Genomic DNA, 13,262 nt, shown 5'->3' on the forward strand with positions numbered 1-13,262 from the left:
AATCAGATTGAAGTGATTCATTGCCCTGGCTTTCATAGAGGACATATTCATAAGATGTGTTGGTAACACAAAAAGATAACAACTTAAAAAACAAAATTCCCAGCCCAAATATGGCAAGGACAAACAGAAAACCTGCTAGTGATCACAAAAAGATGAACCATCAAAAGGCACAGCAACAGTAAAAGAGCTATGCAACAAGAAAGGAAAACGGTAACAAACATGTGAAAGACGTACCCACTACCCACCTGGTGCATCATACTCTTAAGTTCAAATAATTTAAAACAAGATACTTTAAAGCGCCACCTGCACAGGACTAGCCAAGCTAATTGATTGCGATTTGATTAAACCCTGTTATATAACGGGCATGAAAAATGCCTTTTCGCAAGGCAGTTCAGTCAGTAGTACCATAGAATGTAAACTCCCCCGCCCCCACCCAGCAGAGTGCTATATAACCCAATACATACAAGCAAAAACTGGTCAAGCCTCGCTCAATTTCACAACCCATACTAATCTGTGCAAACCTTTTCCAAACTAATGCGAGAAACCGGGTGCCACACAATCATTGGCTCCACATCTACAACATTCAGTGAAGGACAATAAACCGGACCATACGCACGGCGCACACATCAAATATCAAATGCAAAGGATGGGCAACGTATCATATTCTCAGTGACCAGCAAAATCCAAATCAACTTCAGGTGGTCAGATCCTTCCATTTGAATACACAAACATTGCATATCACCATTGTCTGTTGAGTATCCAGTCTTAAGCAAACAGCATGTACGTATGGGATCGTCATCAATATGTCACCTACCAAGTAAGGAATGTCTATGTCATGTTCTAGTGACACAATCGGAATCAAAACAAGCACCTAAACTCAAAATAGTGGAGTTTTCTGGGTTAGAGCCCATGCAAAGGCATCACGGATCGCTACATGCCTGTGACCCATCTCGGTTTATCAAGCGATCATTCATGTAGCCAAAATGATCTTAAAGCGGGCATCATTATGCAAAGGAAACAGATGTAAATAACAGTGGCATGGCCAGGAACGTAGGCCATCGAGCTGTGCATCAACATTCACTAGTCAATTAACAAAGACCTGAAAAGCTCAATACCAGGTCCATCAGTCCACCCGATATTTACTCCAGGGCTAAATATACAAAGGAGTTACTAAATACTGCACTCAAAAAATAGAAATCGAATGAACAAGACAAAAAAAAGGCTAACCTCACCAGGTCAAAGTGCTGGCAAGGATACGATGTGCATCCCAAGGAATATGCAAGATGAGGATGAATTACAGGTGCAGATGGGACAAGCACACCAAAAGAATTATGCACGTTGCCTCCAAATGAATTCCCCAACGTTTAGTACTGCACAATGACATGCTAAGGAAAAACGGGGGTCACATGTAAGCACAGAATCCTGACATTCAAAACTGTCGACTATGGAGCACACAATGATAGAATGTTTATGCATATTCCGTCTCTGGCTGACTACACCTTAAAGCCAATGTACATGCAACGACGCAGAAAAATACGGAAATATCATTCCAATGCTCACATTCAAAATGGAAATGCACTCACCCCAAACATCACGCTCGCATTCCGGCCAGGTTTACGCTAGCAAAATAGAAGCGCACTACCCTGCAATATAACTTCTATTGATATTCTGGAAGCAGAGATCACTTCTCATGCGTGATCCCTAGCAGGGTGGCAGGGTGCGCTCCTCTAAAGTAATCCCCAAGCAGTATCCCACGCGAACACCAAGACCAATGCCAAGGATGAGTGCTGCCTGCATCGGAGAGTACAAGACCCGCTCACCATGGCACCGTTGGAGAAGCCCAGGCAGCATTACATACCAAACAGTGAACGTGAGGGGGCGAGTACCTGGGGCTTGGGGAAGGCAGGGTAAAGCACGCTCTTCACTACTAAGGCACGGCATACATGGCGGGACGGAGATTTGAAGTCCAAGCATATCTGTCACTGCGCACTGTGGCGCAATGCTGTATAGGCCAAACTATGCACTCCAAAACCAAATAGGGATCATAGAGGAGGGAGGTGAGAGGGGGAAGCGAGGACTGCAAAAAAGACAGTTAAAAAAACGGTTGTACTCTGCCATCTCGACTGAAAGTAAAACAAATAATGAAAAATAAAGGGACATAACCAATTCACCAAAATCTTAATACAACCAACAATAAAACACATATATTTGCGAGTGTTACAAGACTTAAAATCCACTGGTAGACTTTCATTCGATGGAAACAGCAGGGCATCCGTTAAGCCATTCACACACTTGTGCAGGATCCTGTGTGATCCTTAAACCATCAGGCATCAGGTAGATGCAGCTACAGGGGTGTGGGCTTCCGGAGGGAAACCTTGATCCACAATCTTTTGCAAGCCGCTGGGCCTCCCCAAATGCCCTCCTTTTGGCTGCCACATCCTTGGGGAAGTCAGGGTAAAGTTGGATTATGTTGCCACACCAAGAGAGAGAACCCCGGAGTCTAGCCCATTGCAGGACAGCTAGAGGAATGTAACCAATATCTGCCTTGGTCTGCCAGCATCCAACTTGCCAGCTCTAATCTCCACATCTATGTCACCCCTTTGTAATAGACAGTCAGGCAAGCAATCTTGTAGCAGTTGAAAGAAAGGTCAGCCAAGTCAGGGTCTTGTTTTTCGGTAGCACTAGAAGACAGATTATTAACCCTAGCTTTAATTTTGAGCTGCATATTTCTCAAATGCTGTCTATTCATGCCTTCTCCCAGCTCTTTGTAGGCTCTATAATTGCCAGACGCCTGCCCCTCCAAACCAGAAGTACTTGACTCTACCTCTGTTATTCACAACTCCAGGGTATGGACCTTGCCTGTCAGGTCAGAGAGGGCAGTCTTGACATGCGCCACATCACTAGCGACTTACTTCAGGAGAGCAAAACATCTGAAATACTAGGAGTGTCTTCTGGGAGTTGCTTGGATTTCTTGGTGGACATTATCCGATGTCTCAATCTTCTTTTTGCCATACATAGTATGATTTCCAATGAAATCCAATGGTCAGCCAAGTGGTGGGCAGTAGCTGCCTTCTCAAGCTGCTGCTTCTCCAGTGGACATTCCAGAATCCCAGAGAAGAACCTTACGAAACCTAAACACGGGTACAGGCAGGCCCATTCCCCCCACAAACAGCGCTTCCAATATCACCTGCTCAGAACAGAATATCTCCAAGCAATTGAATGCATCTTCACAAATTTCATAGAGATCACGTCCTCAAAGTACTTTCAAACAACTTTGCCCAATCATTTAAAAGCCAATATCGAGTCAATTCTGACCATCACTAGGGAATTCTAAACTTCCGCATACCCCAACCCCCCCCCCCACCCCCCCCCCCCGGCTGAGGACATTACTGTACTGTCAAGATTACAAACCCACCTCGCAGACCAACATTTGCTCAATTGAGAGTTTTCACTTGTTGAGAGCTTGAAGACCTTGGAGGGAGGCAGCTCCTCATTTGTCCCCCGACCCTTTTATAAAATCATGAACACATTTGGCACCTGCCATCTCTATAGTCTGCGAGTCATTTCACAGGCCAGTTATCATCCCTCTCCCACAAAGAATGATCACTTGCGCTTTGCTAAAAACAAAAAAACAAAAAAAAAACACAGAAAAAAACCACTCCCTTCTCTGCAATGACACATCCAATCACAGCCCTTTAAATGAACATCCTGTAGTTGGCAACCATTTTTTTTTAAAAAGCTACCACAGTTCCACTAGCCAACCTTGGTAAAAGATTTAATTAATTACGTGATAACTAGTCATGGTTCAGGAGCCCAGAATGGGTGTACAGAAAGCAATCCCAAAAGCATTCAACTTCACTATACTAAATCTGGCAAGACCATCTGCAGCTTATGATACGGTGGATCACACCACAATTATTAACAGACATGGGCATCAAAGATGTCACACAATTTGATCTTGCAAGACCTGGGTTAAAGTAAGCAATTCCAGATCTAGCCCAACTAGACTAAACCTAGGCACCACCCTTCCCAATGGCCCAGCACTCTTCCGCAGGGTGTTCAATGCACACATAATACCCCTGTCCTCTATCCTCAATCTTTTCTCCGGGTTTCCAGCTCTACAGTCACAGTACCCCTCAGGGTAAGCAACCAAACTGCCTCCACACATTGCATGAGTGGCCAAGCCTTAATAACCTCCATCTCCACTTTATAAATACTGGCACACACATGTTTGGGTTCCCCAAGTCCAACACCCTCCTAATGGCCAATTAACCTGTCCCCCCACCTGTTCTCATTCGTACAGTTCACCAACATTTCTACGTTTAATCTTTTAATACAGAAACGTTTGGCAACCTGAAAATTGATGAAATCTATCCAAAGCACACTTCAAACGTCTCCTTCCTTCTTAGAAAATCAACCCTTTCTTGTAGGTAGCCCAACAAACACAGCTGGCCAGTGCGTTTGTGCAGTCAAACCAAAACTACTGTAACTATGTATGTAGGTCCTCCACCAACACTCAGACTCATTCAAACAGCACTGCAAGGCCGTTACTAAAACTCAAAAGAATAAATCACACAAGCACTCAAGGCACTAAAAAGTCTCTTGCTCAAAGCCAAATTTCACCTGAGGGGTCTGTGATTGACCTACAGATGTTGATGTCACCAAGGATGCAAGTCCCTCCGGACTCTACTGCCACACATGCCCCAACTAAGCACCATAGGTCAGTCTGTCTTCTTGACGTCCCCAAAGTTAAAAGTTGGACACGTAGAGGGGGTTAGAAGCTTTGCAGTCTCTCACAGAAAAATGTGGAATGATTTACCTACCTGCCTGGAAAACTAACAAAACTACAGAAAGGTTCCAAAGCACTCTAAAACAAGCTTTTAAGGACACTGGGCCTCATTACGAGTTAGGCGTTAAGGGGTTTATGGCGCCCTAAACGGCGCCGACCCTTAACGCCTGATTACAAGGTCCCTTAGCGCCATGGTGAATTTAACGCCTGCTTTTTGCAGGCGTTAAAATCCATGGCGCTAAGGGACCTTGGAGATAATTACGGCACCGTAATTTACGGTGGCGTAATTATCTCCTTCCCCACTCCCATTATGCCCTATGGGGCAAAAATGGGAATAGGGAAGGGTAAATGGGAAATGGGGATTTACCGCCCCACTCACCTTGGAATGGGGCGGTAAATCCACCAACCACCATGGCGTAAAAGTAGTTTACGCCATGGCGGTAAAGGTACGACCCAGGCGGTAACTTACCGCCTGGGTCGTAATGAGGCCCACTGACTTTTTGAATTTCACAAAGCATCCGGACGATCCACCTCGAGTTGCTCACTGCATGTTTTATCATCCAGGTCGCGGTTACACTTCTTACAGTGCTTTTCTTCCACATACTATTCACTAGGTTTACCCTGATGTTTAGTTCATGGTTTAGATGTCAAATAGAAGTTTATTACTCTGCGCTGTACCACGACTGTTTGCTTCTACTTCCCTACTTTTCCCTTCACTCCCAAGGCTTTGAAATACATTTGGTTGTAAGTTGCCACAGTAAAAAGCACCAATAATCTGTGGCATAATGAGCAGTGCATGCCGGTGGACCAGTTATGGTTGTTTTATCACCATGTTCTGAGCTTTATCCAGGGAAATCAATGAATCAGTGGCCAGTGTTGCCAAGGTAGCACCATCAACTCTGCCATGCCCTCCCCAAATTGAAGTAACTTGGTCATTGGACATGGCTGGCAGTCAAGATCAGTGGTCCATGTGGCTGTAAAATCCTGTTACTTGGAAGAAACTCATTTTAAAGTTGGGAAAATTCTCTGCAAGCAGAGCAATGGTGGCGGAGCAGTTCATAGAAAAGTAACGGGATGTTTGTACTTTAGTGCTATAGGGGATCTATGGTCTAAAACATGCCATTTATAGGCAATATAAAATGCACTACATGCTGCTTTATGGAGAATTCAATAACTTAGACACCAGCCCCGATACCACTGTACTAACCAACCTTTGTAGTGGACGAGTCGCCAATGTCAATATCGGTTTTAATTATATTTGTCAAGTTTACATATCACAAGTATGGCCTACTGCTTGAGAACGCTTTAACAAATGAAAGTAGAGAATGAAGGGATGGAGTAATAGGTCTGAGGCAGGCTTAGCAATATACTGCACAATGCATACGACTAAGTCCAGAACCCACACCTGTCTGAGGAGGACAATTAATTCCTTTGTGGTGTATGCCAAAATCATCACCCTGAAGGCAAACAGACTAGTCAATTGTGGATCATACAGTTAGAACCAGGTATGAAAGCAGTTCCCTGTGGACATCTCCAATGGTTCTATACATTCCTCAAGACTCTGACAAGAGATCAGAAGACTCAGCTGTTCCAGTCGCTCTATGGAACCTTAGGCACAGAAATCTTGCTTCGACTTTTCACCACCTCTGACATTACCCTGCCAATGTACTGTTCCGCACCACCCTTTGTGCATTCCAAGGTGGTGTTTTGAATCCAAGCAACAAAATAAGAAAGCCAATAATATGGTGCTGGGGACTTTACATAAAGAAATTGTCTCCTGTGCATGTAGGGTGCGACAGGGTGGCCTGCCATAAAGGATCAGGCAGACTCTTACATTAAGTCCATGGGTGTTTATTAAAATTACAGATGGTCAGAATGGCTTCTCGATTTCAAGGTTCTTTGGGGCCTACCAGGGTCGAAGAGGAATTGGCGCTAGAGCCGTCCCCCTCCGCTTCCCCTACCTTCTCCCCACCTCCCTAACCCAGGCGTCCCTAACAGGGGGTGGGGGTTAATAGTTCTCAGATCTGTAACCTGGAACTGTTGTCCTCGGACTGGAACTAAAGAAGTTTTTCCTCAGACAATGTCTCCCTAGGGGTCTTCCAGGCATTGCCTAACCCGCTTAGTAGTCTTAAGGAGTTTGAGATGGTGCCTTCTTCCACCCTGTATCAAGTTTGCTTCTTTCACACAGACTTGTGTCTTACCCTTCACTATACTGGTCTCTTTAAGATGTTCTCCTCCCGCCACGTTACTGTCCCTCCAATCGCTCATTCCACCTTTCCACTGCTATCCTTCAATCTTACTTCATTTTACTTCATTTTGCTACATATCGCTCATGCCACCAACTAGCTATCTACATCCATTGCCTACTCTTCCCCGTCTCTCTCTCTACTTCCCCACTTCTTACTGTACCTCTACTTATAATCCCTGTTTCACCCTATACCAAAAAATTCTTCTCCCACTCACTGTCACTCTTCCTACTCTGTCTATTATTGTTCCTACTTTGTTGCTCACACTATGTTCTTACTACTTTAGGCTCGCACTACCACTACTGTAAGTTTACGCAGGTCTTGCAATGTCTTCTAAATCCTACTAGACCTGCAGGGCAAGTTCCTGCATTTACATACTCAACCTAAAAGAAATGCACTTGCTCCATGGTGTCAGGTGACAAAATATTTACCCATACTAGCTGTACAATGGTGCATGTCACCACAAGGACACTTCATATTTGGTGCAATGCTGCCACCCAGAGGGCAGCCATACACAGTGAAACCTTTATTTGCAATTTACTGAAACAAAGTTTGTATTCTGTAAATATCAAATAAAAAAAAGTCTCAGACATCCCCATACTCTCCAGCAAGATCGAGTAACATGCACATGCAAACCTATCCACTAAACAGGCCCTAATCACTTTGAAAATATTTTACATAAAATGAGCTAGAGCGCTCTATACTCCGGGTTGCTCAATATGATCTATCTTGAGTGTTCCAGAAATTCACATGGGCATTAGATCTGCTGATTGTTTGGTTATCCATAATCAAAGTTATTGGCTGTTTTTTTTTATTTTATTATTCTTGTTTTTAAAATTTTATTATTCTTTTATAATGCGCTTAATACCAGTGATTGGTTTCTAAGTGCAGGATCGGGATTCAAACCTGTGTTGTCTTGCTTCCAAAACAAATGCGTTGCTCCTGAGCAATGCCCCTCACCATTATCAAAGTTCTGCAAGTTTCCCCAAGTTCAACAATAACAAGTCTTAAATTCCTGCAAAACCAAACTGCCCATCTTTCCCTGGATGAAGGGGAGATTTCGCTGATTCCGCTCCACCACTTGGGTGGCTCGGGGTGTGCAGTCATAATGTCGAAAAAAAAACGTCGACAGACAAAAATGTCGACAAAAAAATGTCGAAAAAAAAAATGTCGACTTTCTCCTTTTTTAATTATATATTTATTGTAGGGGTTTGGGAGCTAAAAAAAAGGGAAAAATTAAAAAAAAAATTAAAAAAAAGGGGGTTTGGGGGGGAACCCGCCCATATAAAAAAAACCCGCCCATATAAAAAAAAATGCATTGAAAAAAAAAGTCGACATTTTATTTTTCGACATTTTGACTGTCGACATTAGGACTATAAACCGTGGCTCGGGTATCTCCATTCTCTCGTTTCTCATCTTCACTTTGTTTATTAAGCCCCCTTGGGTTCCTCTGTCCTAATGTCTGATGTACCACACTGGGGTTTTGGTAATACCCCTCTCCTTGTGGCCCTCTTCAATCTTGTGGGTTCCGGTGACCAAAGGATGATCCTACTCTGGTTTCTCAAGTTCCTGTAACCCCTTTTCTCCTGTGCCTTTTCTCTCTCTGGGCCTCTTTGACCCTGGTGTGTGGTTAGGGCATTACTTCATTCTTCCCCACTAGCTCTTTTCTCTACCCGCCTCTCTCTGACCTGAACAATGTGCATATCTTCAGTGCTGCAGGGCTTGCTCAAAGGAGGAGGAGTCTCTTTGGTAGCGGTGACATTACCCATGGCTTGCCACTCCCCCGGATTGTGTAGGAGTGGTTCTCAGGTTCCACTTGTCTCTGCATTCTCTTGCCCTTGTGCTCTCGTGTTGAGAGCAGAGGATTCACTCCTCCCTCGGTTCCTGGGTTTGGCGTCAGGTCGCAGACACCGGGGCTCACCATGATCACGTCCTCCCTTCAGCCGGCTCTGCTGTACAGCGCGGCTCCACCCTTCACAGATGTCCTCAAGTCTGAAGCTTGCCTCTGTGTATGGTTTCTTCCTCTCCATTCAAGGGTTGTTGGCCCTTTATTCTCGTTCTGTGACTTCAAAGGGGTGTATTGTTCACCATCAGCTGTCGAGCCTATGGAGAGTTCAGTATTACCTTGAGCCAAGCACATAGCAGCAATGTCAGGGTTGTTTTGAGTCCAATCTATAGATGTATGATCAGTCTCTATTCCCATGTAGGCAGATACTTTTTGGTATAGGGAGTTCCCTGTGTGAATGGGAGGATTTGTTCTCTGAAGGGGAGTCACTCCCATTTAGGTCCCTTGTTTCCCAAACCGCTAGGGATGGTTTTGATTAGCTGGGTCAACTCCCTAGCCTCAAATGGGGTGGCTGCCCCTTGGGAAGAAGGGACAAAGTCTCCAGATGTCACAGTATTTGATCCTGCAACACCTTTATGACTTCATCCAGGAATAAATGCCAGTGTGGCTAAATTAGCACTTTATCATCATTGCTACTACAGCAATTGGCAGTAGCAGTGCTATCATGTTACCAATACTTCAGAGTGGATCTTATGTATGTGGAAATTGCAGCCATTTTAAAGTCTTTCTTCTGCTGGTAGACTGATGGCAGTAACACATTCATCACAAACTATAAACTTTACTGCCAGCGATAAATGGAGGGTAAACCAGTGGAGCAGTTTCTTTAATCTACTAGTACTTGCACTGCCTGCAATTGTCAGTTATTCCAATTCTTTCTGGAGCGATACCAGCCCACTGCATGGCAAGGCTAGCGAAAAAGCAGATGGGCCCACATACCGAGGGCGTGGCTAATGCTTTCAATAAAGACTCCGAGATCATATTACATGCATCAACATAATATTACCTCTCTGTCTGTATTTTGCGAGAGAACGGTGACGATGCCGGTGTCGGCGTTGATGGCAAACAGTCGAGGTGAAGCGGGGAACTGACCGATTATGGAATATTTTAAAAGCGTGTGAATAGTACCAGGCTCATCTCGATCTGTAGCATTCACTCTTCCAGCCACTGTACCTGCAACAAAGCAAACTGGTGTCAGCATGCCAAGGAGCTCTTATGTCACAAAAAAACAAACCTCAAATTACCTTCAAGAAAACAATTCAGGTACAATAGATCTAATTGATCTTCCAGGCTAAGTGCTGCCATTATCTCTGTGCAAAACTGTTCAGTGCCACTATGCCTAGGTCACTAAAACTGACAATAGGATATTGTATTGGTCCAGATTCTAAACACTAATCTACCTGGCAAATGAAAACCCTGTAGAAAGAGCATATTTAAACGTGGGCCGTCGCAAAGGAACTTGCACACTCCGTTAGACCTTGGAGCGAGAAAAAAACATTGTTTGAATGCATATCCTCTACAAGACCAATCTTGTTAAATCATCAAAAAATACATGCAAGAAGAGAAACGCAAGGAAAGTGTGCGTGGGAGCAGATATTCACTCAGAAACACTAGCTTTGCGACAGTCACTCAGCCATTTTGCACAATGAAAGTAAAAAAGAAAAAATGCGAAAAGCAAGTATTATAACAGTGTGGCAATGTTAGAAGAGGACGATGGCTATTTGGTTGTAAAAATGCATTGATACATTGCGAATCAATGGTGAATCCCAAAATCAACAAGAGGGAAATCTTTGGTTGACTATGCAGCAATCAACCAAGTTGAAATACTCTTCATAGTCGGCGGAAATAGAAGATCAATGAAAATCGGTGGTAAATCGGTCACTTACAGGAAGGAGTTTAAGCTGCTGCAAAATCTTGACATTCGTGATAAGCATTCAAACAGTCAGGTTTCCAAAAGCATCTCTTTTTTTACATTGTGCTTCCACTTCTGCAAGCGCTCTAAAACACAACACATCAGATACCCACGTTTCACTAGCCTGGGGATCGGGTCCCTAGCACACCACGTGACACAATAAGCCATGAATCTAGCCGAGCATGCAGAGTTCACTAACAGAGTTGAGAGACTAATTTATTTCATTTAAACCAGAAAATGAGAAAAGGTAGGACACTGCAACCTCCTACTTTACCAAAATACCATGCCCAATTCCAGCCTGGGAGGACTGGATAATACTAGTCCAGTCCTTCTTTTCCTCTATTCTGGGAGCTTTCGTCCTCGGGCTTTCCCCATTATAAAGCCAGGACAGAAAGTCCCAGAATACAAATTTCAAACCAGGACTGGACTAGCATCTCCTGAATTGGAATGGTGCGTGTATGGCATTCAATTGTGTTGATATTTACTCACCAGCTTTGGAGTGCTCATAGAGAGTAGTACAAAAAGATTCTTCTGTAAATTGTGGAGCGTTGTCATTATCGTCCTCCACTCGAACGACCATGAGAAGTGGCGACTCTGGAGAGTATCCTTCTTTGGTTTTTGCATAACCGATCAGCTAAAAAACAGAAAGTCACTTTAGGTAGGAGTTCTGATCTGTCCTGGTGCTGACGCTGGCCACATTATATTTGCAAACCACTGTTCATTTAGAAAACTTTAAAGGTTGGGCATCTACTTAGTGCCATATGTGGTTGGGCACCGACTGGGCTTTAAAGGTCATTTTCTAACTCTTCCGTTCTCTGTGACTGGAAGACTATGCTAACAGCAAGGGAACGATTCTTAAGACTGTCCAAAACCAAGCCAAACGTGTCCATACCTTTCACGATGTAAAACGTAAAGCCACGGATTGTCTCACTTTCTTCCCATGGCCTGTCAATGCATCTCCTTCCCATAGGCCGATCATCTAGCATGATTTTTTTCACGCTTTTGAAATGGGGAATCTATTACTACCAGCAGCAATTTCCAGTTCTCATAGGCACTACCTTGGTACCCATTTTTGTAATGCGAACTCTGGTGAGCTTCAAAGCCCCCCAAAAAGTTGATCATAACTTTTTTTGTCAACTATTATTTCATGAAGCAATTCCAAGCTTTTCTGTGCCTCAGTAGAAAGCCCCTGCACTCATTTCCATGAACTCTCACCCGCAATGCTTCTAAAGGTTCTCCTTCTATGTGCAACATCAGGCCACGTACGATTTTAAGGAGTAAGATCTGCAAATATGACCATAGTGAGCAATACTAATCCAACTTTGATAACGTGGGTGGACAGCAGGGACGCCACATCCTTTTCTTAGTGAATGTCATGAAAAACCTAATTTTGACAATTTTTATAGGTGTTCATTCCTTTTTAGCATACAAACTCAGTAATTCACTACAACACTACAGTAAAAGTGCCTATCTACGTGGTTCACATTTCGGTTCCATTCCACAGAGCAGTCTGCTATGCAATGTCAACCACGATGCAAATACCAATTAAACTAGTACAACTATTTGGAAATCCCAAAAGGCTTAAGGTGTAATAGGAAAAAACAAGTTATTCATTCTAGCTTAGTCATCATGGTTAAATTAACAAAAAGGAGACGGCATCATCGATTGTATGGCTTTGCACCAATGTGTTCAAAAGGAAGTGTCTATCAGTGAAATAAGTGTACTGCGGTCATGCTCTGAAATCCTGCAAAGAGTGTGGCCCCTGCCACTCCCTGAGGTCCAGGAGGCACGAGGTGGTTATAGCAAACGACAACAAAAAAGCTGAATCCGACAACCTCGCCCATGTTTCAGTAGAGATCATTAGATTTACTTTATGGATAAGCAAGTGGAATGATTAAAGCCAAGAAAATAGGAAAACTCCAGGTCCGGTGAATTAGTAAAAATGTTGCATATGCTTTGCCAATTACAGGATTGTCTAGCCATTTAGATAAAGTAGTCGTGAATACAATATGGCACTGCCCTGCACGTGGATTTTACACTCTGTACCAGTGTTCAACATACTTTAGAGCCATAAAGCTATGTTGAACACCTATTGCGGAGAGTGCAAAAAAGTACGAACATCACCAAGTATTCTAAATCCCCAAGGCCTTATGACCGATAGATAGAAGCTTGCTCAGTCTTCATCTCTAGTTCAACATTGCAACCACTGGTTCAGCTTCCACAGCTGGTAAGGCTCACCCTCGATGCCAGTCAGCAGTGAATTTGTTGCTGCAGTGTTTCCCACCACCCTTTGGCAGTCTAAAAGCCGTGGATAGGATGACCCACTGCCAGAGGCTTAAGGCTCCCGCTATGCTGAACTACGGGCCTGAGTTATGGCCAGACTATTTCATGGACTCCCCCTTTGATTTACAGGAAATGACCTGCGGGGCACCCTGTGAACAATCTACTGAACAGCTAAAAGTGAAAGACAAA

The 13,262-nt window shown here is 43.8% G+C and overlaps 1 protein-coding gene across 1 annotated transcript in view; it reads right to left on the reverse strand.

The window, feature by feature from the left end:
* DSC2 (desmocollin 2) overlaps positions 1-13,262 on the reverse strand; it is a 106,699-nt gene that overhangs the window by 52,296 nt on the left and 41,141 nt on the right. The window contains exons 6-7 of the mRNA XM_069620957.1: positions 11,280-11,424; positions 9,885-10,051 (exon numbers count right to left, since the gene is read on the reverse strand). Coding sequence (XP_069477058.1) covers positions 9,885-10,051; positions 11,280-11,424 — 312 coding nt within the window. The remainder of the gene's footprint in view (positions 1-9,884; positions 10,052-11,279; positions 11,425-13,262) is intronic.

This window comes from Ambystoma mexicanum, chromosome 5q, assembly GCF_040938575.1.
Source record: "Ambystoma mexicanum isolate Mex_15411 chromosome 5q, UKY_AmexF1_1, whole genome shotgun sequence".
NCBI classification, from domain to species: Eukaryota; Metazoa; Chordata; class Amphibia; order Caudata; family Ambystomatidae; genus Ambystoma; species Ambystoma mexicanum.